The sequence below is a fragment of the Gadus macrocephalus genome, chromosome 22, assembly GCF_031168955.1.
Source record: "Gadus macrocephalus chromosome 22, ASM3116895v1".
NCBI lineage: Eukaryota > Metazoa > Chordata > Actinopteri > Gadiformes > Gadidae > Gadus > Gadus macrocephalus.
In genome coordinates, this window is record NC_082403.1 from 13,965,069 (window position 1) to 13,991,963 (window position 26,895).

Below are 26,895 nucleotides of genomic sequence, written 5' to 3' on the forward strand. Positions count from 1 at the left end.
TACAGGAGGCAGGAGAGGTCTTTCTCTTGCAGAGATTGGCCCACATTGGAATATACCATCATACAAAGGGGGGAGGTGAGGTCAATTGTATTTATGCATGAGGCTCGACCACCAGGGACAGAGTGCTAGACAGTGTAGAACGCATGGGTGTGAATTGATCAAAATTTTATGAAATGAGAATATCTATTTCAGCTGTGCATGGCAGCTGAAATAGATAAACTTGGTTAGAACAAAGCAACAGCATTTTGATGGAGATAGCTCTTCCCAAATTTGACTTTATGGGTGTTTGTAGGTCTGGAAAAAGAGGTGGAAAGAGGTGTTGTCCTTGTTTTATTTGAGAATCTATTTCAGGGCAAACCGATGTGATTTAATGATAAAGGTATTGATAGCGCTTTTATCTCTTTTATTTGGAATGGCAAGTCCCCTAGGGTACGTATAGAGCTTCTTCAGAGGCCTAAATTACAGGGAGGCCTAGCTCTTCCTTATCTTCTCTTTATACAACTGGGCTGCAAATGTTCAAAAAATAATGTTTTGGCTTCATATTCCAGACACAGACTGGTGTCACTATGAAGCTACATCATGCATCTCAACATCTCATGGCTCTGGGCCCCGTTTCCCGATAACGATGGATCCACGCTCGTACGACCATTCTCACGATGGATCTTGCGATCCATCGTCAATTTCTTTGGAGCGTTTCCCGAAACTCCTCTTAACGTGAACGCGCATTCGCTGCACTCACGACGTCGTAGGATTATGCCCCATTTCCACTGTCTACTGTCTACTGACACGGTGCTGAAATGGGCTCCGTAGAAGGGGGAGACGCAGGAATGTCGCAGGAAAATTGTGTTAAAAAGGGTTAAAATATATCCCAATCAAGGACAACAGCAGAGTAGCCTACGAAAAAAATAGACTGCAATTATATGAATGCTAAAGACATTAAAACACAATTGATTAGGCTTAAACCGACATATATCAGTCCTAATCCTGAATGCACTGTGCGTTTCACGGCATTTCCCCCCCTTAAATAATTCCTCTTCACACCTGTGAATAACCCGGGAGACGTCCATGAGCGCACGATCGGGAGGTGGAAGTTGCGCTTTAGATGCCTTCACAAGTCAGGCGGAGGGCTCCAGTTTTCTCCGGCCAAGTCATGCGCCGTGATATGTGTGACGGCTATGTTGCACAACATTGCAGCTAAGGCTGGGGTGGCATTGCTTGAACCGGAGGACGTTGAGGACGAGGAAGATCGGTGTGAGGACGGCCTCCCTCATAACTACGCGGCTGGTTTTCATGCGCGTCGAATAGTGATTGAGACTTTTTTTTAACCCCCTCCACCCTCCCTCATGTCACTAAACATTCCCGTCAACGTGACCAATCCCCACCATATCCCAGCCTTTTGCCTGCTCCTTTGCTTGTTTTTTATAATTTTTTTTATTTCTTTATTTTTTTATTTTTTTCATTTATTTTATTTCGTTATTTATTTTATTTTTTTATTTGTCTAATTTAATTTATTTTTTACATTATTTTATGCTACGTTTTATGAGTAGCCTATGTCAGTCTGCACAAATCCCCCCACTTTCTCTCACACATTTTGAGTGCCCTGCCTGCGCAAACATTTTCTGGACTGTCCCGTTTTATTTTGGCCATTTTAACATCTTTATTGATAAATAAATTAATAATCTTTATTAATTACCAAACTAAGAACATAAAGGCGCAATGCGTTTTAATAAAACGCATCCAATATACGGAATGTCCGATGGTGACGCCACTGAGGCTATAGCTGACGATGCTCTTAGCGTCCTACGAGTACCTACGAGCACCCCTGGAGTACTCGTTAGCTACGAGCGTTTTCAAGACGTTCGTTCCCTACGATGCTTTCGGGAAACGCGGTGAAAACTCTACGATGCCCTTTCGACGCACTTCACGATCCACTTAGGCTAACGACGCTTTCGGGAAACGGGGCCCAGGTCACTTCCAGTCTTCCTGTTTCTATTACCCAGTTCACAAACAACCCAATTGTCATCAATACTTTGAAGATCTGGTTTCAAATGAGACGGTACTTTGGTTTCAAACAAATTCTTAGCTTAAGCCCTATATGCAATAAGCACCTCTTCCCTCCAGCTAAATTAGACGCTACATTCTCTTTTTGACGAAGGCATTTCTAAATTTAAAGATATGTACATAAATTGTGTATTTGCCAGCTTTAATGACTTATCACAAAAATTTGGCCTTCCTCAATCCAGCCTGTTTAAATATTTTCAAGTACGCCACTTCCTTATGAGCCATGACCCCAATTTTCCAAATTTATCTTCAGTGTCAGGCTTAGATGATCTGCTAGAATCTCAGTTTAATTAAAAAAGGCATGTCGACATGAAAAAAAACCTAAGGGGTAACACTGATGTTTTTATTGGTCTTCATGAAAAAAAACATAAGGGGTAACACTGTCGTTTTTTATTGGTCGTCATGAAAAAAAACATAAGGGGTAACACTGTTGTTTTTTATTGGTCGTCATGAAAAAAAACATGAGGGGTAACACTGTTGTTTTTATTGGTCGTCATGAAAAAAACATAAGTGGTAACACTGTGTTTTTTTATTGGTCGACATGAAAAAAAACATAAGGGGTAACACTGTGGTTTTTTATTGGTCGTCATGAAAAAAAAACATAAGGGGTAACACTGTGGTTTTTTATTGTTCATCATGAAAAAAAACCTAAGGGGTAACACTGATGTTTTTATTGGTCTTCATGAAAAAAAATATAAGGGGTAACACTGTCGTTTTTTATTGGTCGTCATGAAAAAAAACATAAGGGGTAACACTGTTGTTTTTTATTGGTCGTCATGAAAAAAAACATAAGGGGTAACACTGATGTTTTTATTGGTCTTCATGAAAAAAAACATAAGGGGTAACACTGTCGTTTTTTATTGGTCGTCATGAAAAAAAACATAAGGGGTAACACTGTTGTTTTTTATTGGTCGTCATGAAAAAAAACATGAGGGGTAACACTGTTGTTTTTATTGGTCGTCATGAAAAAAACATAAGTGGTAACACTGTGTTTTTTTATTGGTCGACATGAAAAAAAACATAAGGGGTAACACTGTGGTTTTTTATTGGTCGTCATGAAAAAAAAACATAAGGGGTAACACTGTGGTTTTTTATTGTTCATCATGAAAAAAAACCTAAGGGGTAACACTGATGTTTTTATTGGTCTTCATGAAAAAAAATATAAGGGGTAACACTGTCGTTTTTTATTGGTCGTCATGAAAAAAAACATAAGGGGTAACACTGTTCTTTTTTATTGGTCGTCATGAAAAAAAACATAAGGGGTAACACTGTCGTTTTTTATTGGTCGTCATGAAAAAAAACATAAGGGGTAACACTGTTGTTTTTATTGGTCGTCATGAAAAAAAACATAAGGGGTAACACTGTTGTTTTTTATTGGTCGTCATGAAAAAAACCATAAGGGGTAACACTGTTGTTTTTTATTGGTCGTCATGAAAAAAACCAAAAGGGGTAACACTGTTGTCTTTGTCAAATAAAACATAAGGAGTAACACTGTTGTTTTTATTGGTCGTCATGAAAAAAAACATAAGGACATAAGTAACACTGTTGTTTTTTATTGGTCGTCATGAAAAAAAACATAAGGGGTAACACACAAAAACATAAGGAGTAACACTGTTGTTTTTATTGGTCGTCATGAAAAAAAACTTAAGGGGTAACACTGTTGTTTTTTATTGGTCGACATGAAAAAAAACATAAGGGGTAACACTGTGGTTTATTATTGGTCGTCATGAAAAAAAAACATAAGGGGTAACACTGGTTTTTATTGTTCGTCATGAAAAAAAACCTAAGGGGTAACACTGATGTTTTTATTGGTCTTCATGAAAAATAATATAAGGGGTAACACTGTCGTTTTTTATTGGTCGTCATGAAAAAAAACATAAGGGGCAACACTGTTGTTTTTTATTGGTCGTCATGAAAAAAAACATAAGGGGTAACACTGTTGTTTTTTATTGGTCGTCATGAAAAAAAACATAAGGGGTAACACTGTTGTCTTTGTCAAATAAAACATAAGGAGTAACACTGTTGTTTTTATTGGTCGTCATGAAAAAAAACATAAGGACATAAGTAACACTGTTGTTTTTTATTGGTCGTCATGAAAAAAAACATAAGGGGTAACACTGTCGTTTTACTTTGGTCGTCATGAAAAAAAACATAAGGGGTTACACTGATGTTTTTTATTGGTCGTCATGAAAAAAAACATAAGGGGTAACACTGGTTTTTTATTGGTCGTCATGAAAAAAAAACATAAGGGGTAACACTGTGGTTTTTTATTGGTCGTCATGAAAAAAAACCTAAGGGGTAACACTGATGTTTTTTATTGGTCGTCATGAAAAAAAACATAAGGGGTAACACTGTTGTTTTTATTGGTCTTCATGAAAAAAAACATAAGGTCGTTTTTTATTGGTCGTCATGAAAAAAAACATAAGGGGTAACAGTTGTTTTTTATTGGTCGTCATGAAAAAAACATAAGGGGTAACACTGTTGTCTTTGTCAAATAAAACATAAGGGGTAACACTGTCGTTTTTTATTGGAAAATAATAGAAAATAATAGAAATACACACATACATTTTAATGTCATGTATATCCTCTTTATTGATGATTGATTTTTGTGTAATGTCATCGCCTCAGTGGTGCAGTGGAGTGCACTCTGGAGACCGGGGTTCAAGTCCGGTTGATGTGTTCTGTTGGAAGACTCTTATATCTATTTCATGGGAATTACAAAGTCAAGTATAACCTTCGTGATGCCTATGTCAGGTGTCTTGTTGGTGCATTGTTAAGGTCGGAGGTTAACACTTTAAACAGCTCAATTTTGGATCCCCGCAAAAACGTAGACAGGTGTGGCACTGTCGTTTTTTTTGGGTCAACATGGAAATAACATGAGGGGTAACTGTCGTTTTTTATCGGCTGTCATGAAATAAACATAAGGGGTAACACTGTTGTTTTTTATTGGTCGTCATGAAAAAAAACATAAGGGGTAACACTGTTGTTTTTTATTGGTCGTCATGAAAAAAAACATAAGGGGTAACACTGTTGTTTTTTATTGGTCGTCATGAAAAAAAACATAAGGGGTAACACTGTGGTTTTTTATTGGTCGACATGAAAAAAAACATAAGGGGTAACACTGTCGTTTTTTATTGGTCGTCATCAGAGGCGGAGTGGCCGTCGGGACGATCGGGAGATTTCCCGGTCGGCCGGCCGGCCAGCCAGCGAGTTCAGGTGGACCGGCCCACAATTGTGTAGCGGCCTGCGAAGTCAGTTGGACCGGCCCACAGTTGTGAGTGGCGTCTGCAAGCCGGCCCTGAGCATAATTTATTCCCCGCCAAGACGCCGTGAAAATCCCCGAAATATACAATATATGTCTCAAGAACATCCAACCAATATTTATACCACTTGCTTACTCTCTATGTCTCATTCAGGGTTTTTTTTTTATATTATTTTTTTTTACTTCATTTAATTCTTCATTATTCAGGCGTTACAGAACTTTCATGGCCATGAATAAATAATACGAACTACAGTTTACTTTAATATGTTTGTTCTTGAATTGACGTAATGGAGCAAAGACTCCTGGGATTGGGAAATGCGTTTATCCAATAAACAGCTTGCAGGTCAAGTCCATTTTCGGAAATGTAGGGGGATAGCCCTAAAGACGCGTCAGACAGAGAAGGCGAGCAAGTTCGTGGTTGCTTGCTTTTGCTTGTTGTGGCACTCATGGAAGGCAAGAAGAGAAAAGAGAAAGGAGGGGCTGAAAAGGCCAGAATAAAGAAGAAGCGGATGCTGGAGGGGGATGCATCTAAGTGCTGAAATCAGGCATTAAAGAGTTGTGCAGGTGAATTAGCCAGAGCTCCACCATTGACGTTATTGCTAGGCGGGAGCTAGCACAAGCTGCTAGTCAAATGTGTATGTGCTGGCTGGTATATTACAGACGAAATAATGACTTAACTGATTTTTCTCTTTTAATGGATGGAGAATACGTTAACAGATTTGGAACATGTAGTAGTTGTCGTCTAGTCGTGTCAACACGTTACACCGGTATTACCGAGCATAAATGGTATAAACTTTGAAACTAGGTCACTCCGTCAACTCTCCTCTCACACTAGGTGACAGCGTCTTATAACGTTCTATATTATATAATAGTATAATATAATTTTATAGATAATATCACGGCCAAAAGCTCTGCGCCTTCGGATGGCTGTAGTGCGGGGAGCATACGGCCATCCGGAGTGCTTTTGTTTACCGGCGTTGCTATGGTTACTGGTCTTGTAAGGAAGTGCGCCAATTCTCGGAGCGCCTCTTCCGCACAGAGCAGAACTGTGACCTATTTTACCCATTTTTAATTTCTTAATTATAATTATATCATTCATTTTTACCTAATTTTTTTTTTATTACTGAAAAAATATATAAATAAACGGTGTTGCAGGGGGGTGGGGCCGGACCGGGGAGGATTCTCCCGGTGGCTATTAGTGCCCCACTCCGCCCCTGGTCGTCATGAAAAAAAACACGAGGGGTAACACTGTTGCTTTTATTGGTCGTCATGAAAAAAACATAAGGGGTAACACTGTGTTTTTTTATTGGTCGACATGAAAAAAAACATAAGGAGTAACACTGTCGTTTTTAATTGGTCGTCATGAAAAAAAACATAAGGGGTAACACTGTTGTTTTTATTGGTCTTCATGAAAAAAAACATAAGGGGTAACACTGTTGTTTTTTATTGGTCGTCATGAAAAAAAACATAAGGGGTAACACTGTTGTTTTTATTGGTCGTCATGAAAAAAAACATAAGGGGTAACACTGTTGTTTTTATTGGTCGTCATGAAAAAAAACATAAGGGGTAACACTGTGGTTTTTTATTGGTCGTCATGAAAAAAAACATAAGGGGTAACACTGTTGTTTTTTATTGGTCCTCATGAAAAAAACATAAGGGGTAACACTGTTGTCTTTGTCAAATAAAACATAAGGGGTAACACTGTCGTTTTTTATTGGTCGTCATGAAAAAAAACATAAGGAAAATAATAGAAATACACACATACATTTTAATGTCATGTATATCCTCTTTATTGATGATTGATTATGGTGTACGGTCATCGCCTCAGTGGTGCAGTGGAGTGCACTCTGCCTAAGCCCCTGGAGACCGGGGTTCAAGTCCGGTTGATGTCTTCTGTTGGAAGACTCTTATATCTATTTCATGTGAATTATAAAGTCAAGTATAACCTTCGTGATGCCTATGTCCGGTGTCTTGTTGGTGCATTGTTAAGGTCGGAGGTTAACACTTTAAACAGCTCATTATTGGATCCCCGCAAAAACGTAGACAGGGGTGGCACTGTCGTTTTTTTTTGGTCAACATGGAAAAAACATGAGGGGTAACTGTCGTTTTTTATCGGCTTTCATGAAATAAACATAAGGGTCTATATTTATCAAATAAAACATAGGGGGTAACACTGTTGTTTTACTTTGGTCGTCATGAAAAAAAACACAAGGGGTAACACTGTCGTTTTTTTTGGTCGTCATGAAAAAAAAGATAAGGGGTAACACTGTTGTTTTTTATTGGTCGTCATGAAAAAAACCATAAGGGGTAACACTGTTGTTTTTTATTGGTCGTCATGAAAAAAACCATAAGGGGTAACACTGTTGTCTTTGTCAAATAAAACATAAGGAGTAACACTGTTGTTTTTATTGGTCGTCATGAATTTATTTAGGATTCATAAAGGGCTTTCTTATCTTATCTACTGTATATACAGTGCCGCTGCTAGCTATTTTGGGGCCCTAAGCATAACTCCTTTATGGTCCCGTCCCCCCCCGAAAAAAAGAATTGGTTTCTGCCAGTTTAACATTTTATTAAAACGCAAAAGTTAAATCTACTTTGTAAACACAGTTCACAGAACAGCCAAAACATACATACAGTACACACAAGTATTGGAATGTCCAAATCTTTTAAATTAAATACTTATCCATAAATACAAACTTAAAACCAGAAGTATACAAGTAAGAATTTTTTTTATTTTTTTTTATTTATTTTTTTGGGGGCCCCCTCAGGACTTGAGGCCCTACGCGCAGCGCGTAGTGCGCGTTATGGGAGCGGCGGCACTGGTCGTCATGAAAAAAAACATAAGGGGTAACACTGTGGTTTTTTATTGGTCGTCATGAAAAAAAAACATGGGGGGTAACACTGTGGTTTTTTATTGTTCGTCATGAAAAAAAACCTAAGGGGTAACACTGATGTTTTTATTGTTCTTCATGAAAAAAAACATAAGGGGTAACACTGTCGTTTTTTATTGGTCGTCATGAAAAAAAACATAAGGGGTAACACTGTTGTTTTTTATTGGTCGTCATGAAAAAAAACATAATGGGTAACACTGTTGTTTTTTATTGGTCGTCATGAAAAAAAACATAAGGGGTAACACTGTCGTTTTTTATTGGTCGTCATGAAAAAAAACATAAGGGGTAACACTGTTGTTTTTATTGGTCATCATGAAAAAAAACATAGGGGGTAACACTATTGTTTTTTATTGGTCGTCGTGAAAAAAACCATAAGGGGTAACACTGTTGTTTTTTATTGGTCGTCATGAAAAAAACCATAAGGGGTAACACTGTTGTCTTTGTCAAATAAAACATAAGGAGTAACACTGTTGTTTTTATTGGTCTTCATGAAAAAAAACATAAGGGGTAACACTGTCGTTTTTTATTGGTCGTCATGAAAAAAAACATAAGGGGTAACACTGTTGTTTTTATTGGTCATCATGAAAAAAAACATAAGGGGTAACACTATTGTTTTTTATTGGTCGTCATGAAAAAAACCATAAGGGGTAACACTGTTGTTTTTTATTGGTCGTCATGAAAAAAACCATAAGGGGTAACACTGTTGTCTTTGTCAAATAAAACATAAGGAGTAACACTGTTGTTTTTATTGGTCGTCATGAAAAAAAACATAAGGACATAAGTAACACTGTTGTTTTACTTTGGTCGTCATAAAAAAAAACACAAGGGGTAACACTGTCGTTTTTTTTGGTCGTCATGAAAAAAAAGATAAGGGGTAACACTGTTGTTTTTTATTGGTCGTCATGAAAAAAACCATAAGGGGTAACACTGTTGTCTTTGTCAAATAAAACATAAGGAGTGACACTGTTGTTTTTATTGGTCGTCATGAATTTATTTAGGATTCATAAAGGGCTTTCTTATCTTATCTACTGTATATACAGTGCATACAGTGCCGCTGCTAGCTATTTTGGGACCCTTAGCATAACTCCTTTATGGTCCCCCCCCGAAAAAAAAAATTGGTTTCTGCCAGTTTAACATTTTATTAAAACGCAAAAGTTAAATCTACTTTGTAAACACAGTTCACAGAACAGCCAAAACATACATACAGTACACACAAGTATTGGAATGTCCAAATCTTTTAAATTAAATACTTATCCATAAATACAAACTTAAAACCAGAAGTATACAAGTAAGAATTTTTTTTTTTTTTTTTTTTTTTTTTTTTGGGGGCCCCCTCAGGACTTGAGGCCCTACGCGCAGCGCGTAGTGCGCGTTATGGGAGCGGCGGCACTGGTCGTCATGAAAAAAAACATAAGGGGTAACACTGTGGTTTTTTATTGGTCGTCATGAAAAAAAAACATGGGGGGTAACACTGTGGTTTTTTATTGTTCGTCATGAAAAAAAACCTAAGGGGTAACACTGATGTTTTTATTGTTCTTCATGAAAAAAAACATAAGGGGTAACACTGTCGTTTTTTATTGGTCGTCATGAAAAAAAACATAAGGGGTAACACTGTTGTTTTTTATTGGTCGTCATGAAAAAAAACATAATGGGTAACACTGTTGTTTTTTATTGGTCGTCATGAAAAAAAACATAAGGGGTAACACTGTCGTTTTTTATTGGTCGTCATGAAAAAAAACATAAGGGGTAACACTGTTGTTTTTATTGGTCATCATGAAAAAAAACATAGGGGGCAACACTATTGTTTTTTATTGGTCGTCGTGAAAAAAACCATAAGGGGTAACACTGTTGTTTTTTATTGGTCGTCATGAAAAAAACCATAAGGGGTAACACTGTTGTCTTTGTCAAATAAAACATAAGGAGTAACACTGTTGTTTTTATTGGTCTTCATGAAAAAAAACATAAGGGGTAACACTGTCGTTTTTTATTGGTCGTCATGAAAAAAAACATAAGGGGTAACACTGTTGTTTTTATTGGTCATCATGAAAAAAAACATAAGGGGTAACACTATTGTTTTTTATTGGTCGTCATGAAAAAAACCATAAGGGGTAACACTGTTGTTTTTTATTGGTCGTCATGAAAAAAACCATAAGGGGTAACACTGTTGTCTTTGTCAAATAAAACATAAGGAGTAACACTGTTGTTTTTATTGGTCGTCATGAAAAAAAACATAAGGACATAAGTAACACTGTTGTTTTACTTTGGTCGTCATAAAAAAAAACACAAGGGGTAACACTGTCGTTTTTTTTGGTCGTCATGAAAAAAAAGATAAGGGGTAACACTGTTGTTTTTTATTGGTCGTCATGAAAAAAACCATAAGGGGTAACACTGTTGTCTTTGTCAAATAAAACATAAGGAGTGACACTGTTGTTTTTATTGGTCGTCATGAATTTATTTAGGATTCATAAAGGGCTTTCTTATCTTATCTACTGTATATACAGTGCATACAGTGCCGCTGCTAGCTATTTTGGGACCCTTAGCATAATTCCTTTATGGTCCCCCCCCGAAAAAAAAAATTGGTTTCTGCCAGTTTAACATTTTATTAAAACGCAAAAGTTAAATCTACTTTGTAAACACAGTTCACAGAACAGCCAAAACATACATACAGTACACACAAGTATTGGAATGTCCAAATCTTTTAAATTAAATACTTATCCATAAATACAAACTTAAAACCAGAAGTATACAAGTAAGAATTTTTATTTATTTTTTTTTATTTTTTTTTTGGGGGCCCCCTCAGGACTTGAGGCCCTACGCGCAGCGCGTAGTGCGCGTTATGGGAGCGGCGGCACTGGTCGTCATGAAAAAAAACATAAGGGGTAACACTGTGGTTTTTTATTGGTCGTCATGAAAAAAAAACATGGGGGGTAACACTGTGGTTTTTTATTGTTCGTCATGAAAAAAAACCTAAGGGGTAACACTGATGTTTTTATTGGTCTTCATGAAAAAAAACATAAGGGGTAACACTGTCGTTTTTTATTGGTCGTCATGAAAAAAAACATAAGGGGTAACACTGTTGTTTTTTATTGGTCGTCATGAAAAAAAACATAATGGGTAACACTGTTGTTTTTTATTGGTCGTCATGAAAAAAAACATAAGGGGTAACACTGTCGTTTTTTATTGGTCGTCATGAAAAAAAACATAAGGGGTAACACTGTTGTTTTTATTGGTCATCATGAAAAAAAACATAGGGGGTAACACTATTGTTTTTTATTGGTCATCGTGAAAAAAACCATAAGGGGTAACACTGTTGTTTTTAATTGGTCGTCATGAAAAAAACCATAAGGGGTAACACTGTTGTCTTTGTCAAATAAAACATAAGGAGTAACACTGTTGTTTTTATTGGTCTTCATGAAAAAAAACATAAGGGGTAACACTGTCGTTTTTTATTGGTCGTCATGAAAAAAAACATAAGGGGTAACACTGTTGTTTTTATTGGTTATCATGAAAAAAAAACATAAGGGGTAACACTATTGTTTTTTATTGGTCGTCATGAAAAAAACCATAAGGGGTAACACTGTTGTTTTTTATTGGTCGTCATGAAAAAAACCATAAGGGGTAACACTGTTGTCTTTGTCAAATAAAACATAAGGAGTAACACTGTTGTTTTTATTGGTCGTCATGAAAAAAAACATAAGGACATAAGTAACACTGTTGTTTTACTTTGGTCGTCATGAAAAAAAACACAAGGGGTAACACTGTCGTTTTTTTTGGTCGTCATGAAAAAAAAGATAAGGGGTAACACTGTTGTTTTTTATTGGTCGTCATGAAAAAAACCATAAGGGGTAACACTGTTGTTTTTTATTGGTCGTCATGAAAAAAACCATAAGGGGTAACACTGTTGTCTTTGTCAAATAAAACATAAGGAGTAACACTGTTGTTTTTATTGGTCGTCATGAATTTATTTAGGATTCATAAAGGGCTTTCTTATCTTATCTACTGTATATACAGTGCATACAGTGCCGCTGCTAGCTAGTTTGGGACCCTTAGCATAACTCCTTTATGGTCCCCCCCCCGAAAAAAAGAATTGGTTTCTGCCAGTTTAACATTTTATTAAAACGCAAAAGTTAAATCTACTTTGTAAACACAGTTCACAGAACAGCCAAAACATACATACAGTACACACAAGTATTGGAATGTCCAAAATCTTTTCAATTAAATACTTATCCATAAATACAAACTTAAAACCAGAAGTATACAAGTAAGAATTTTTTTTTTTTTGGGGGCCCCCTCAGGACTTGAGGCCCTACGCGCAGCGCGTAGTGCGCGTTATGGGAGCGGCGGCACTGGTCGTCATGAAAAAAACCATAAGGGGTAACACTGTTGTTTTTTATTGGTCGTCATGAAAAAAACCATAAGGGGTAACACTGTTGTCTTTGTCAAATAAAACATAAGGAGTAACACTGTTGTTTTTATTGGTCGTCATGAATTTATTTAGGATTCATAAAGGGCTTTCTTATCTTATCTACTGTATATACAGTGCCGCTGCTAGCTATTTTGGGGCCCTAAGCATAACTCCTTTATGGTCCCCCCCCCCCCCCCCGAAAAAAAGAATTGGTTTCTGCCAGTTTAACATTTTATTAAAACGCAAAAGTTAAATCTACTTTGTAAACACAGTTCACAGAACAGCCAAAACATACATACAGTACACACAAGTATTGGAATGTCCTAATCTTTTAAATTAAATACTTATCCATAAATACAAACTTAAAACCAGAAGTATACAAGTAAAAATTTTATTTTATTTTTTTATTTATTTTTTTGGGGGCCCCCTCAGGACTTGCGGCTCTACGCGCAGCGCGTAGTGCGCGTTATGGGAGCGGCGGCACTGGTCGTCATGAAAAAAAACATAAGGGGTAACACTGTGGTTTTTTATTGGTCGTCATGAAAAAAAAACATGGGGGGTAACACTGTGGTTTTTTATTGTTCGTCATGAAAAAAAACCTAAGGGGTAACACTGATGTTTTTATTGGTCTTCATGAAAAAAAACATAAGGGGTAACACTGTCGTTTTTTATTGGTCGTCATGAAAAAAAACATAAGGGGTAACACTGTTGTTTTTTATTGGTCGTCATGAAAAAAAACATAATGGGTAACACTGTTGTTTTTTATTGGTCGTCATGAAAAAAAACATAAGGGGTAACACTGTCGTTTTTTATTGGTCGTCATGAAAAAAAACATAAGGGGTAACACTGTTGTTTTTATTGGTCATCATGAAAAAAAACATAGGGGGTAACACTATTGTTTTTTATTGGTCATCGTGAAAAAAACCATAAGGGGTAACACTGTTGTTTTTAATTGGTCGTCATGAAAAAAACCATAAGGGGTAACACTGTTGTCTTTGTCAAATAAAACATAAGGAGTAACACTGTTGTTTTTATTGGTCTTCATGAAAAAAAACATAAGGGGTAACACTGTCGTTTTTTATTGGTCGTCATGAAAAAAAACATAAGGGGTAACACTGTTGTTTTTATTGGTTATCATGAAAAAAAAACATAAGGGGTAACACTATTGTTTTTTATTGGTCGTCATGAAAAAAACCATAAGGGGTAACACTGTTGTTTTTTATTGGTCGTCATGAAAAAAACCATAAGGGGTAACACTGTTGTCTTTGTCAAATAAAACATAAGGAGTAACACTGTTGTTTTTATTGGTCGTCATGAAAAAAAACATAAGGACATAAGTAACACTGTTGTTTTACTTTGGTCGTCATGAAAAAAAACACAAGGGGTAACACTGTCGTTTTTTTTGGTCGTCATGAAAAAAAAGATAAGGGGTAACACTGTTGTTTTTTATTGGTCGTCATGAAAAAAACCATAAGGGGTAACACTGTTGTTTTTTATTGGTCGTCATGAAAAAAACCATAAGGGGTAACACTGTTGTCTTTGTCAAATAAAACATAAGGAGTAACACTGTTGTTTTTATTGGTCGTCATGAATTTATTTAGGATTCATAAAGGGCTTTCTTATCTTATCTACTGTATATACAGTGCATACAGTGCCGCTGCTAGCTAGTTTGGGACCCTTAGCATAACTCCTTTATGGTCCCCCCCCCGAAAAAAAGAATTGGTTTCTGCCAGTTTAACATTTTATTAAAACGCAAAAGTTAAATCTACTTTGTAAACACAGTTCACAGAACAGCCAAAACATACATACAGTACACACAAGTATTGGAATGTCCAAAATCTTTTCAATTAAATACTTATCCATAAATACAAACTTAAAACCAGAAGTATACAAGTAAGAATTTTTTTTTTTTTGGGGGCCCCCTCAGGACTTGAGGCCCTACGCGCAGCGCGTAGTGCGCGTTATGGGAGCGGCGGCACTGGTCGTCATGAAAAAAACCATAAGGGGTAACACTGTTGTTTTTTATTGGTCGTCATGAAAAAAACCATAAGGGGTAACACTGTTGTCTTTGTCAAATAAAACATAAGGAGTAACACTGTTGTTTTTATTGGTCGTCATGAATTTATTTAGGATTCATAAAGGGCTTTCTTATCTTATCTACTGTATATACAGTGCCGCTGCTAGCTATTTTGGGGCCCTAAGCATAACTCCTTTATGGTCCCCCCCCCCCCCCGAAAAAAAGAATTGGTTTCTGCCAGTTTAACATTTTATTAAAACGCAAAAGTTAAATCTACTTTGTAAACACAGTTCACAGAACAGCCAAAACATACATACAGTACACACAAGTATTGGAATGTCCTAATCTTTTAAATTAAATACTTATCCATAAATACAAACTTAAAACCAGAAGTATACAAGTAAAAATTTTATTTTATTTTTTTATTTATTTTTTTGGGGGCCCCCTCAGGACTTGCGGCTCTACGCGCAGCGCGTAGTGCGCGTTATGGGAGCGGCGGCACTGGTCGTCATGAAAAAAAACATAAGGGGTAACACTGTGGTTTTTTATTGGTCGTCATGAAAAAAAAACATGGGGGGTAACACTGTGGTTTTTTATTGTTCGTCATGAAAAAAAACCTAAGGGGTAACACTGATGTTTTTATTGGTCTTCATGAAAAAAAACATAAGGGGTAACACTGTCGTTTTTTATTGGTCGTCATGAAAAAAAACATAAGGGGTAACACTGTTGTTTTTTATTGGTCGTCATGAAAAAAAACATAATGGGTAACACTGTTGTTTTTTATTGGTCGTCATGAAAAAAAACATAAGGGGTAACACTGTCGTTTTTTATTGGTCGTCATGAAAAAAAACATAAGGGGTAACACTGTTGTTTTTTATTGGTCGTCATGAAAAAAAACATAATGGGTAACACTGTTGTTTTTTATTGGTCGTCATGAAAAAAAACATAAGGGGTAACACTGTCGTTTTTTATTGGTCGTCATGAAAAAAACCATAAGGGGTAACACTGTTGTCTTTGTCAAATAAAACATAAGGAGTAACACTGTTGTTTTTATTGGTCTTCATGAAAAAAAACATAAGGGGTAACACTGTCGTTTTTTATTGGTCGTCATGAAAAAAAACATAAGGGGTAACACTGTTGTTTTTATTGGTCATCATGAAAAAAAACATTTGGGGTAACACTATTGTTTTTTATTGGTCGTCATGAAAAAAACCATAAGGGGTAACACTGTTGTTTTTTATTGGTCGTCATGAAAAAAACCATAAGGGGTAACACTGTTGTCTTTGTCAAATAAAACATAAGGAGTAACACTGTTGTTTTTATTGGTCGTCATGAAAAAAAACATAAGGACATAAGTAACACTGTTGTTTTACTTTGGTCGTCATGAAAAAAAACACAAGGGGTAACACTGTCGTTTTTTTTGGTCGTCATGAAAAAAAAGATAAGGGGTAACACTGTTGTTTTTTATTGGTCGTCATGAAAAAAACCATAAGGGGTAACACTGTTGTCTTTGTCAAATAAAACATAAGGAGTAACACTGTTGTTTTTATTGGTCGTCATGAATTTATTTAGGATTCATAAAGGGCTTTCTTATCTTATCTACTGTATATACAGTGCATACAGTGCCGCTGCTAGCTATTTTGGGGCCCTAAGCATAACTCCTTTATGGTCCCCCCCGGAAAAAAAGAATTGGTTTCTGCCAGTTTAACATTTTATTAAAACGCAAAAGTTAAATCTACTTTGTAAACACAGTTCACAGAACAGCCAAAACATACATACAGTACACACAAGTATTGGAATGTCCAAAATCTTTTAAATTAAATACTTATCCATAAATACAAACTTAAAACCAGAAGTATACAAGTAAGAATTTTTTTTTTTTTGGGGGCCCCCTCAGGACTTGAGGCCCTACGCGCAGCGCGTAGTGCGCGTTATGGGAGCGGCGGCACTGGTCGTCATGAAAAAAACCATAAGGGGTAACACTGTTGTTTTTTATTGGTCGTCATGAAAAAAACCATAAGGGGTAACACTGTTGTCTTTGTCAAATAATACATAAGGAGTAACACTGTTGTTTTTATTGGTCGTCATGAAAAAAAACATAAGGACATAAGTAACACTGTTGTTTTTTATTGGTCGTCATGAAAAAAAACATAAGGGGTAACACTGTTGTTTTTTATTGGTCGTCATGAAAAAAAACATAAGGGGTAACACTGTTGTTTTACTTTGGTCGTCATGAAAAAAAACATAAGGGGTAACACTGATGTTTTTTATTGGTCTTCATGAAAAAAAACATAAGGGGTGACACTGTGGTTTTTTATTGGTCGTCATGAAAAAAAACATAAGGGGTAACACTGTTGTTTTTTATTGGTCGTCATGAAAAAAAACATAAGGGGTATCACTGTTGTTTTTTATTGGTCGTCATGAAAAAAAACATAAGGGGTAACACTGTCGTTTTTTATTGGTCGTCATGAAAAAAAACATAAGGGGTAACACTGTTGTTTTTATTGGTCATCATGAAAAAAAACATAAGGGGTAACACTATTGTTTTTTATTGGTCGTCATGAAAAAAACCATAAGGGGTAACACTGTTGTTTTTTATTGGTCGTCATGAAAAAAACCATAAGGGGTAACACTGTTGTCTTTGTCAAATAAAACATAAGGAGTAACACTGTTGTTTTTATTGGTCGTCATGAAAAAAAACATAAGGACATAAGTAACACTGTTGTTTTTTATTGGTCGTCATGAAAAAAAACAAGGGGTAACACTGTTGTTTTACTTAGGTCGTCATGAAAAAAAACATAAGGGGTAACACTGATGTTTTTTATTGGTCGTCATGAAAAAAAACATAAGGGGTGACACTGTGGTTTTTTATTGGTCGTCATGAAAAAAAAACATAAGGGGTAACACTGTTGTTTTTAATGGTCGTCGTGAAAAAAAACATAAGGGGTAACACTGTTGTTTTTTATTGGTCGTCGTGAAAAAACCATAAGGGGTAACACTGTTGTCTTTGTCAAATAAAACATAAGGGGTAACACTGTCGTTTTTTATTGGTTGTCATGAAAAAAAACATAAGGAAAATAATAGAAATACACACATACATTTTAATGTCATGTATATCCTCTTTATTGATGATTGATTATTGTGTAATGTCATCGCCTCAGTGGTGCAGTGGAGTGCAATCTGCCTAACCCCCTGGAGACCGGGGTTCTAGTCCGGTTGATGTCTACTGTTGGAAGACTCTTATATCTATTTCATGTGAATTATAAAGTCAAGTATAACCTTCGTGATGCCTATGTCCGGTGTCTTGTTGGTGCATTGTTAAGGTCAGAGGTTAACTCTTTAAACAGCTCATTTTTGGATCCCCGCAAAAACGTAGACACGGGTGGCACTGTCGTTTTTTTTTGGTCAACATGGAAAAAACATGAGGGTTAACTGTCGTTTTTTATCGGCTGTCATGAAATAAACATAAGGGTCTATATTTATCAAATAAAACATAGGGGGTAACACTGTTGTTTTACTTTGGTCGTCATGAAAAAAACCATAAGGGGTAACACTGTTGTTTTTTATTGGTCGTCATGAAAAAAACATAAGGGGTAACACTGTTGTCTTTGTCAAATAAAACATAAGGGGTAACACTGTCGTTTTTTATTGGTCGTCATGAAAAAAAACCCTGAAAAAAAAACCGTCATGAAAAAAAACCCTAATTACTATTGGACAGGTGCCCATCTCCCGCCCCTTAATACTAATGTTATTTGGTCAAATCGAAACGTAAATGGAATTTGGTGGTGGTTGAGAGCACTTGTCAAATTACCAATCTAGCTAGGACCAACATTGAATGGCCAAACCTGCTGTTCCCAACGTCATTACATCTCTAATTGCTTCAGCTTTTATTTTGTAGCAAAAAACAAAGATGCAAAGGGAAAAATGTATGTAAGTAAAAGTATACATTTTATTGAGGAAATGTAGCTGAGTAAAATGGGAAGTTGCTAGAAATATAGATACTCAGTACAAATCCCGAAAAAACGTACAGTAACAAAGTATTTCTGCTACGTTACTATACACTACTGTATACATGTGTAATCATGACATTTGATACATCAATATGATTAAGGTGTAAAAGTATAGTGCAGTGTAACAGTGATATAGAAAAAAATATCTTCTGTGAGCAAGAATTTTATTTATAATACAATTAATATTGAAGAAAACAGCAGTTTCAGAATCATCGTTTAAATTGGATAAATATTGAAAATGAAAAAAAATTCACACTGAAAATGATCTTTTAGTTATTAATTATCCATCATAAAACTTGATTCTTATACAAAATATTTGATTATTATAAACTTTTATCAATGGTGCTATCTACACAGCAATGTGCATGGGCAAAGTCAGGCTTAGAAATTCTAATAACATTGTTGGGTACACAGACACAAGTGTCACAGACATTTTTTGCACACCTGATCTGGAACATATCTTGAAATGCAGGCCTTTCCATACACTTAGGGAACTTCACTCTTGTTATAGGCCTACATACCTTTGCATGCTAATGATTGGTTAGCATTTGAGCTAATAAACTCAGCTATTGGCAAAGAACAGAACTCCCACCCTGAAGGAGTCTTCATTGTCGAAGACAAACCTCAGGTCAGTTCTCCCCAGATTTCATCAGAAGTAGAAATCAGTAGCCGAACCGCACAAATTGGAAAACATTAGACAATGTTTACACCGATGTCGCAATGAATAAAAATACAAATCCACACCAAATGTACCCATTAACTAGATTAAGAAGGGGTTTTACAATACACAAAAACAAAAAAGCTGTCAAGTGGAACAGTTTCACTTTCCCTCCATAGAGACAGACCTCGGGTGTCTGTAGTATAATCCCTCACCCCGCCCCAAGCATTTCTTAGCCTTTTACTGGTCTGGTCTCTCTCCAGGGGGTCTGTCCTCCACTGTGAGCAGTATATGCTCCCCCATTGGGTGCTCCTGGGTCTCCAGGGCCTGCCGGAGCTTCTCCCAGAACAGGTTTGGGTGTGCGTCTGCGCGGGACCAGCTCAGGTAGGTTTGTCTCTTCAGGAGCCTCCTCATGCGGTAGTACGGAGAAAGCTGCTGCATGGGAATGTCCTCCAGGAACACCAGGATCAGCACGTCCTTCTGCTCGTCAAACAGACGGAAACTGGGGAAGTCGAACAGGGAGAGTTGTTTTCTAAATTATTTGTGAGCTCTTTAAACTTTAGGGGAAGGTCGGCCTGGGCTCATGCCCATATGAAGACATCATTGTACCCCTGGGCACCCAGCCCCATCCAGCAGCACACAAACCATACCTATCTACAGGGTTGAATTGGTCCTTGAGTAGAAATACTTTCTGATTGTACTCAAGTGCTTTACTTGATTATGTTTTTTGACACATTTTCAACTTGCTACATTGTCCACGGATTGATGTAGACAATCATTGATCAGCAAGTCAGTTATGAGAAAATAACCAGGTGGTGATGTGGTGTTTTAAACGTTCAGCCCCCTAAAGTGTGGTTCTTTTTTTGACCTGCTCAAACAGGGTAAATGCAGGATTCTTTCCAAAGACACCTCATGCACCATGGGCAGTCACTGAGACACATTGCAAGAAAATAAGTTACAGCATTATTGTTTTTTGTCACTTGTCCGATCCTTATGCACTGTATTATTGCCATACAATCTTTTCCCTTTAAAATATTTAATCAGGCCCAGTTGCCCACATGATTATGGTTAACATAACACCCTTAACATTCTCAATGTCTTAGCAATACATGTTCCCTGGACCCTGACTGGCCTTATGTCTTCGATTTAATTGAGGTGGGTGCTGTAGCAGGGGGCATGTTTCCACTGTTGAACCGGACTGCTTGTCTTATAGAGTGACTGATTCCCTATGGGTTAACCTCATTACTGAGGCCTTACAGGTGGTGTAAATATGATTTGAGAGTAGAGAGAGAGAGAGAGAGAGAGAGAGAGAGAGGAAGAGAGAGAGAGAGACAGAGACAGAGACAGAGACAGAGACAGAGAGAGAAAGGAAGAAACATTTTGAAGCAAGATTCTACTCCCTTTCACCCTACGTTTTAGGTCAGTCAGGGCAGAGATACCCTGATTGGTCAGAAATAAGGGCCGGGAGTGGCCTAAAATCTAAATTGAGCCATGCAGAGGCTGGTGTGGTGGATCCTAATAGCTGCGCATTCATAAATACTTCCACCCAAATAAAAGCTCTTGATTCTTAACTATAGCAGCTTTTAATTAAGAAGGCTATATAAACCAACTGGGTTTGCCGGCTGAACTTCTGGCTCAGTGGTCCGAGCATTGTAGCTCATCTGCAGGATGTGTCGACACAAATTTGTAATTTAGGCTTTGGTCCGATGCACTTTACAGTTTGAGGGAAGATGTATGAGGGTCGTACAATATGACACATGTACACATGTGAACCTGATTTAATGAACAACCATATTCTGGAGATGCATGTAAACTCTGGGATCTTACCTGGCAACCTGGATCTCTCTGGAGCACCATTCACTCTCGAGGTAATCGCGACTGACCACACAGATGGTCTTCCGGCTGCCATAGATGGCGTCTGTAATGTTTTCCATGATGGGTTTGCCTGAAAAGCATCGGTCAGTGAAAATACGTTCAAAAAATATTTGAAGTACCCTTCTCTGTACTTTCTCTTGGTCCACTCTCTCACTAGCCAAACTGATCTTAGTTGCCTAAGAACATTTGGCTAGTCAGTCATCTCAGGTCCAGCCATCTGACTGTTATAGCAGAGCTTCTTGGGTGAGATGGCACAGAGCCTGGGCCAGAAACCAACAACTGTGATGGGTGAGTTACGCCATGCTTCCTCTTACGTCATGGTTATGATGTTCTACCGTGTTTGTGTTGGTCAGATACTAGCCTACAGATCCCCACCTCAAGAAACATGATTGGATGAAACAAATTAATCGAAAAGTAAGGGAAACGCACCGTTCTGAGCTTTTTCGTCATCAGACTTACAATATGAATAAAAAGTCGTAGTAGTGAGATTAGTGAGTCAGTCAACGCTAGCCAGCTTTGAGCTATCCATTAGCTTACTTGCTAATGCAGACATACATCTGCTCTGTTTCACACTTTACTTCTTAGGCCAACAATACTGATTTAAAATGATACAATATTAGTTTATGTAAGTAGTATAAGTTATATAATAAAACCAGATTGCATTCATGTTATGAGGGAGTTTTAAGTGATTTTGCATCTCTGAGAGTTTTCCTGTCTGTTTAATTTGTGTGGCCCTTCCTCTACGTTTTAGCTTGTCAGTTGTGCTCCTCATGCAGTCCCCTCTGTATGACGCCATTCCATGGTCTCAAACGCAACATAAACTGTTGTGTTAAACAGCCGTTTCCATTTATTTGATATTATAAGTATTTCTTTGACAGATTTTATAGTCTTAATACGAAACTCTTTGGCATGTTCTTGCATTAACATTGAGTTAAGAAGAAAATATTTTATTTTATTTTAAAAGCGCAACAAGGCATCTTGTAACAGCTTCTTATTCTACAAAATTGGATGATAGGACATGTAATTAAAGAATTTATTTGATATTAATCAGTTCAGTACTGCCATTCAATATGTGTTTTCCTTTACATTTACAAATGTTTACTTTTAATAAAATGAAATATATTTTTTAATATTTTGCAGTGTAGTTAATTTATGACCTATTTCTGTTCAAACCATTAACAGATCTGTCTGGTTTCCGATATGTGTCGTCCCCCCCGTTGTTAAACTCATTCCTACGCCCCTGGTTCAAATACATTAAATCTCTAAAAAATCTCCTACCATGTCCTATCCACTGGCAAGTACGATGTATGAAAAAGTGTAGGCTAGCTTGTATGCTAATGGAGGTGCAGAGGATGTTCAGGGTAGGGCTCCTCACCTGGCTGGAAGTCTCGGTGGTGCAGACACAGTCTCCAGCCCTGCTCGTCCTCCAGCTTGGGCAGCAGCTCCCCCAGCACCCAGCCCTCGTCCTTTGTGTTGTAGGAGACGAAGGCGTCGTATTGATGAGCACGCTTGTCCTTGTTCTTTGAGTTGTAGAGGAACGCCAGCATGAGGTAGTACGCGTAGACCAGATGCCATTGCAGGAAATGGTGAGTGAAGGAGACTGCTAGGGTCATGATGACCGCGCATGCCGTGGAAATATAACAGATGAAGTCTGTGTCTACTGTACAAGAACGGACGTCAATCTACAACAGTTTTCTACCTTTAAGGTTTGGAGGATAGCTGCATTCAAAGTTGTATGCATTAAACACTTGTGTTTGCTTGTTGGTGTTTACCCATTGGAGGAACCACGCATTGTCACAGTTACAGGTGAAGCTATTACCCTGCATATCCAGGTCAGTAAGTGCTGGCAGAGACAGCATCACTGGCTCTCTAATCACAGAAAAGATATTATACCCCACCTGCAACACTTCCAGCTCTGTGAGGTTAGAATGGAGCAGAAAATCTAGAGACCTCAGGTTTGTCATTGAAATGTAAAGACTTTTTAGTTTTTGAATTGGGGAAAACAAATTGTCGGGAATGTCTGTCAAAAAAAAAAAATTTTTAGACAAATGAAGCACATTCAAATTAGGAGTATAGTTGAAGGTGTGTGGGTGCACGGATCTAAGATGGTTACTTTGCATGTATAGTATTGACAGATTTGTCAGGCCTTGCAGAAAGTTTTGAGGGAAGTTGGACCACTTATGAGGTCTGCTTTGAGCTGAAATAAACAAAGTATCTAGCTGTGAAAGCTCAGCAAATGGTGGAAACGGAATAGGCTCTACCGATGCATATTTAATTTGATTGCTCTGCAAATTCAATGTCTTTAAAGCTTTCAAATCACCAAAAGTAGCGTTTGTAATTTCAGTTATTTTATTTGATTCAAGATTAAGATTTTTAAGACTGGCCAGTCCAAAAAAAGTCCCATCATTAAGTTGTTCTAATTGATTCCCTTTTAATGTCAAAGTCTGGAGGGAACTAAGAGATTTAAATTCTCCATGATCTAGAACAGTGAGTTTATTGTTCAACAAAGAAAGAGTTTTAAGATTTGGCGTGTTTTTCTTGAAGGTGCCGTTTAAATGATGAATGCTGCTGTTTTGCAACATTAATTTATTTAAATTGACCAAATCTTTGAAAACACAATCATTGAGTGCCAAGAGAGGATTATTGTGTAGATAGAGAACCCTGAGATGGATCATATTGGCAAAATCATCACAGCCAAGAACATTGATGTTATTGCAGCTGAGATCCAGTTTTGAGATTTTACTTTTCCTTACAGCATTGGGGACCGATGTGAGACAGTTAGACTCTATGATTAAAGTGTTCAGCTGCCTAAGAGATTGAAACGAATTCTCAGAGATCGTAGTTATCTCATTCATCCCCAAGTCTAATATTTTCAGATAAGTACACAAGTGCAGCATGTCTGATGTAATCAATTTGATGCCATTATTTCGGATTTCAAAAGAGCTCAGCTTTGGGATTTTGCAGGAAACATTGATGAGAACTTGCAGGTTGTTATTTATATGGTTTAACTGCAGATACCTCAGTGAGGAGGAGGAGTTAAATGACTCCAGCACTTCCTGCAGTCCATGAATCGAGTTGCGAACCCCACTGATATCGAGTCTAACCACACTGCTAAGGTACGATGTGTCATTCACCTCCCAAACGATGCCATTCTTTATACCATCCTCAAGGTACAACGTTTTGAGTTTGGGAAAGATACCTGCAGTGAGCCTAAAATACATGAGCTCATTCTGAGACAAATCAAGGATAACAAGTTCTGTAGACTTATTTGACAGCTCCCATGAATTAAAAGTGGACATTTTGTTTGCTGGAATGTACAGGTTTTGTAAATGTGGTGTATGTTGTAAGAAGAAGTTTGTTAAGTGGCACATTTTGTTATGGCCTAGGTCCAAAATCTTAAGCTTGCTCAGAGTCTTGAAAGAGGCCGGTGCTACTGATTGGATCTGATTGGAAGCCAGATACAATTCTATGAGATTGACTAATCCATCAAACATACCCTCCTGTAGATTACAAAGGCTATTGTTGTTTAAAATTAACACCTTTAGAGAGATTTGAACCACAAAAGTGGCAGATTCAATCTTGGAGATCCTGTTGCTTGTCATGTCCAAGCGCATCAGATTTGGTACATTTTCCAAATCTGTTTTATTTAGTGTAGACATGTTGTTTCCAGAAAGGTCTATACTTGTGACTCTTGCTGGAATGTACTTTGGAAATACTTTCATACTGGCATTCCGACAGATGGCCTGTGAGTTCTGTGTGACCATGCAGTCCTTCAGCGTGTAACTAGCAGTGGGGAAAATCAAATTGTTCAAAAATAAATATAATATTCCAAATGAACAAAAACAAATTCCCCTAAACGGCATCGCAATTTTCGTTTTCATTCCAGCACACGAAGAGTTTTTGTTGATGTTGGTAATTTCCAATACAATGGATCTCCAGTCCTACCAGGTGGATCTTTGGTTTTGTTCATTCATTTCTTTCAGTCCGAGGAATTCCTCAGGTGAAAACCGCAAATCCTAAAAGACTGTCAAACTGACACACAAAGATACACAGACGGCGCTCATTACAATCTGCTGTCAAAATACTGGAATGGAAGCATAGCATCCTCTTGCTATGGGTTTGAGATGTATCTCAAACCCATAGGCCTACATGATGTAAGCATCCTCAACATCCTTAAATATAATCACGTGTAATTCATCTTTTGTAGGAATATAATGAATTTGAGTCATAGCCATTGTCCTCATAACAATTTTTTTACACCATAACAAAAAATATATACACAAAAGCAAAGGAAAACCTTTTTTTTTCAGGCTAAGCAGTGCTGCCCTTAAACCAATTTTAACATGAGGAGGTGATGTATCTGTTGCTCTGGTAGGGTTGCTGACACTTATTTTTAGTCAGCTAGCAGATCTGCTATACATTTATATTAGTCAACTAGTACTCCCAGTTATTATTTATATTGAGTAATCTTTCCGAGTAGAACATTCTCTACTTCTGTAACCGACACACCGACAAGTATCATTCTCACTATTAACACTTTTGTGCCACTTTTCTGAGTACATCTCTGTTTTGCTTCACTTTTATCTGTTAGCCCTGAAAATAACAGGTAGATTTAGACTTTTGACGTCCGGGTCTTGGTCTCCCCTTGAACAAAGTGTATATATGCTGAAGGCATCTCAATAAACGTATGATTTCTCTGAGTAATGATTCCTTGTATCCTATTGATTCAGCTCGCTGCTTTGCATACAGAGATTATCATGAACCAGAGCACTCAACCACATCATAGGACATCGAGAAAGCATCAGTTAAGGTCTTCCTTACCTTCTACACATATATTTAGTCAGCTAGCATGCCTACTAGATATATTTATTCAGGCAGTTAGTTGGCCTTATTTATCCAAAGGGACTTTCAGATGAGGCAGAGAACAATCCAAGCATACAATTAATGTTGCCACAATTCCAAAACATGACGTGTTGCACAACCAAGCTTATAGGGAACGACTAAATTCTATATTCTATGATTTTCATTTCATTTCAGAAAAAATCGTTAACTGGTTAAAAAAAAAAAAAAAAAAGCCCCTATATGATCGTTAACTTGTTTGATCTCTCCTCTCCAAAGGTTACTTATAATGATGACAATTTTCATCACAAACTAACCAAAGGCAAAAATAAACACATGCTTGAAATGGTCATGTTACATTCCTTTTTGCTGAAAGATAATCAACTTGAGTTTTAGCTGTATTGTAGTGAAAGAAGTGGGTTCAATTAAGTTAAATACTTACTGTACATATTTCTATTATCAAAAAATAATATATCCAAATCCACAAAAGCAAATGTTCCTCGATCTGGTCTGTTTCCTGATGTGTCCGGCGAATCAAAGTAATGTGTTATTGATAAAAGCTGGTTGAAAATGGTCTTTCGTGTGTGGTCTATTGGGTTATATATAAATGATGACACAAAAGGAAGTAGTCAAAGGAAGTTAGGAAAGGGGAACTATCTGAAGGGAACTAAACACCATCTTTATTTTTCTTAAAAAAAATACCATAAATGACACTGTCTATATGCAACCAGGATTCAACACAATAACGTCATCATCCTTGAAGCTTAATATGTTTGTTCTAATTTGTTGTTTTGTTAGACATTTTATTCATTAATGTTAAACATAACATAAAAACTGGCCTTGTATGGGAATATCCACGGGTTCGATAATCGCCCCA

The 26,895-nt window shown here is 37.1% G+C and overlaps 2 protein-coding genes across 2 annotated transcripts; both read right to left on the reverse strand.

The window, feature by feature from the left end:
* Window positions 1-18,791: 18,791 nt before the first annotated feature.
* On the reverse strand, window positions 18,792-23,120 carry LOC132450926 (toll-like receptor 13). The gene is made up of 3 exons (XM_060043120.1): window positions 22,555-23,120; window positions 21,132-21,249; window positions 18,792-19,806 (listed from the first exon to the last, which is right to left on the reverse strand). The coding sequence occupies exons 1-3, from the start codon at window positions 22,790-22,792 to the stop codon at window positions 19,545-19,547; spliced, it is 618 nt and encodes a 205-aa protein (XP_059899103.1). The 5' UTR covers window positions 22,793-23,120; the 3' UTR covers window positions 18,792-19,544.
* On the reverse strand, window positions 21,410-26,436 carry LOC132450924 (toll-like receptor 13). The gene has a single exon (XM_060043118.1). It carries the CDS (start codon window positions 25,058-25,060, stop codon window positions 22,862-22,864), a length of 2,199 nt encoding a protein of 732 aa, XP_059899101.1. The 5' UTR covers window positions 25,061-26,436; the 3' UTR covers window positions 21,410-22,861.
* Window positions 26,437-26,895: the final 459 nt, after the last annotated feature.

What these genes read in the sequence shown, in the direction of transcription:
- LOC132450924 (XM_060043118.1), bottom strand. Translation starts at nt 25,060, where the DNA reads ATGAAAACGAAAATTGCGATGCCGTTTAGGGGAATTTGTTTTTGTTCA.
- LOC132450926 (XM_060043120.1), bottom strand. Translation starts at nt 22,792, where the DNA reads ATGACCCTAGCAGTCTCCTTCACTCACCATTTCCTGCAATGGCATCTG. An exon ending in CCACCGAGACTTCCAGCCAG is followed by an intron (nt 21,250 to 22,554) that starts GTGAGGAGCCCT and finishes GATGCTTTTCAG; the next exon opens with GCAAACCCATCATGGAAAAC. An exon ending in AGAGAGATCCAGGTTGCCAG is followed by an intron (nt 19,807 to 21,131) that starts GTAAGATCCCAG and finishes CGACTTCCCCAG; the next exon opens with TTTCCGTCTGTTTGACGAGC.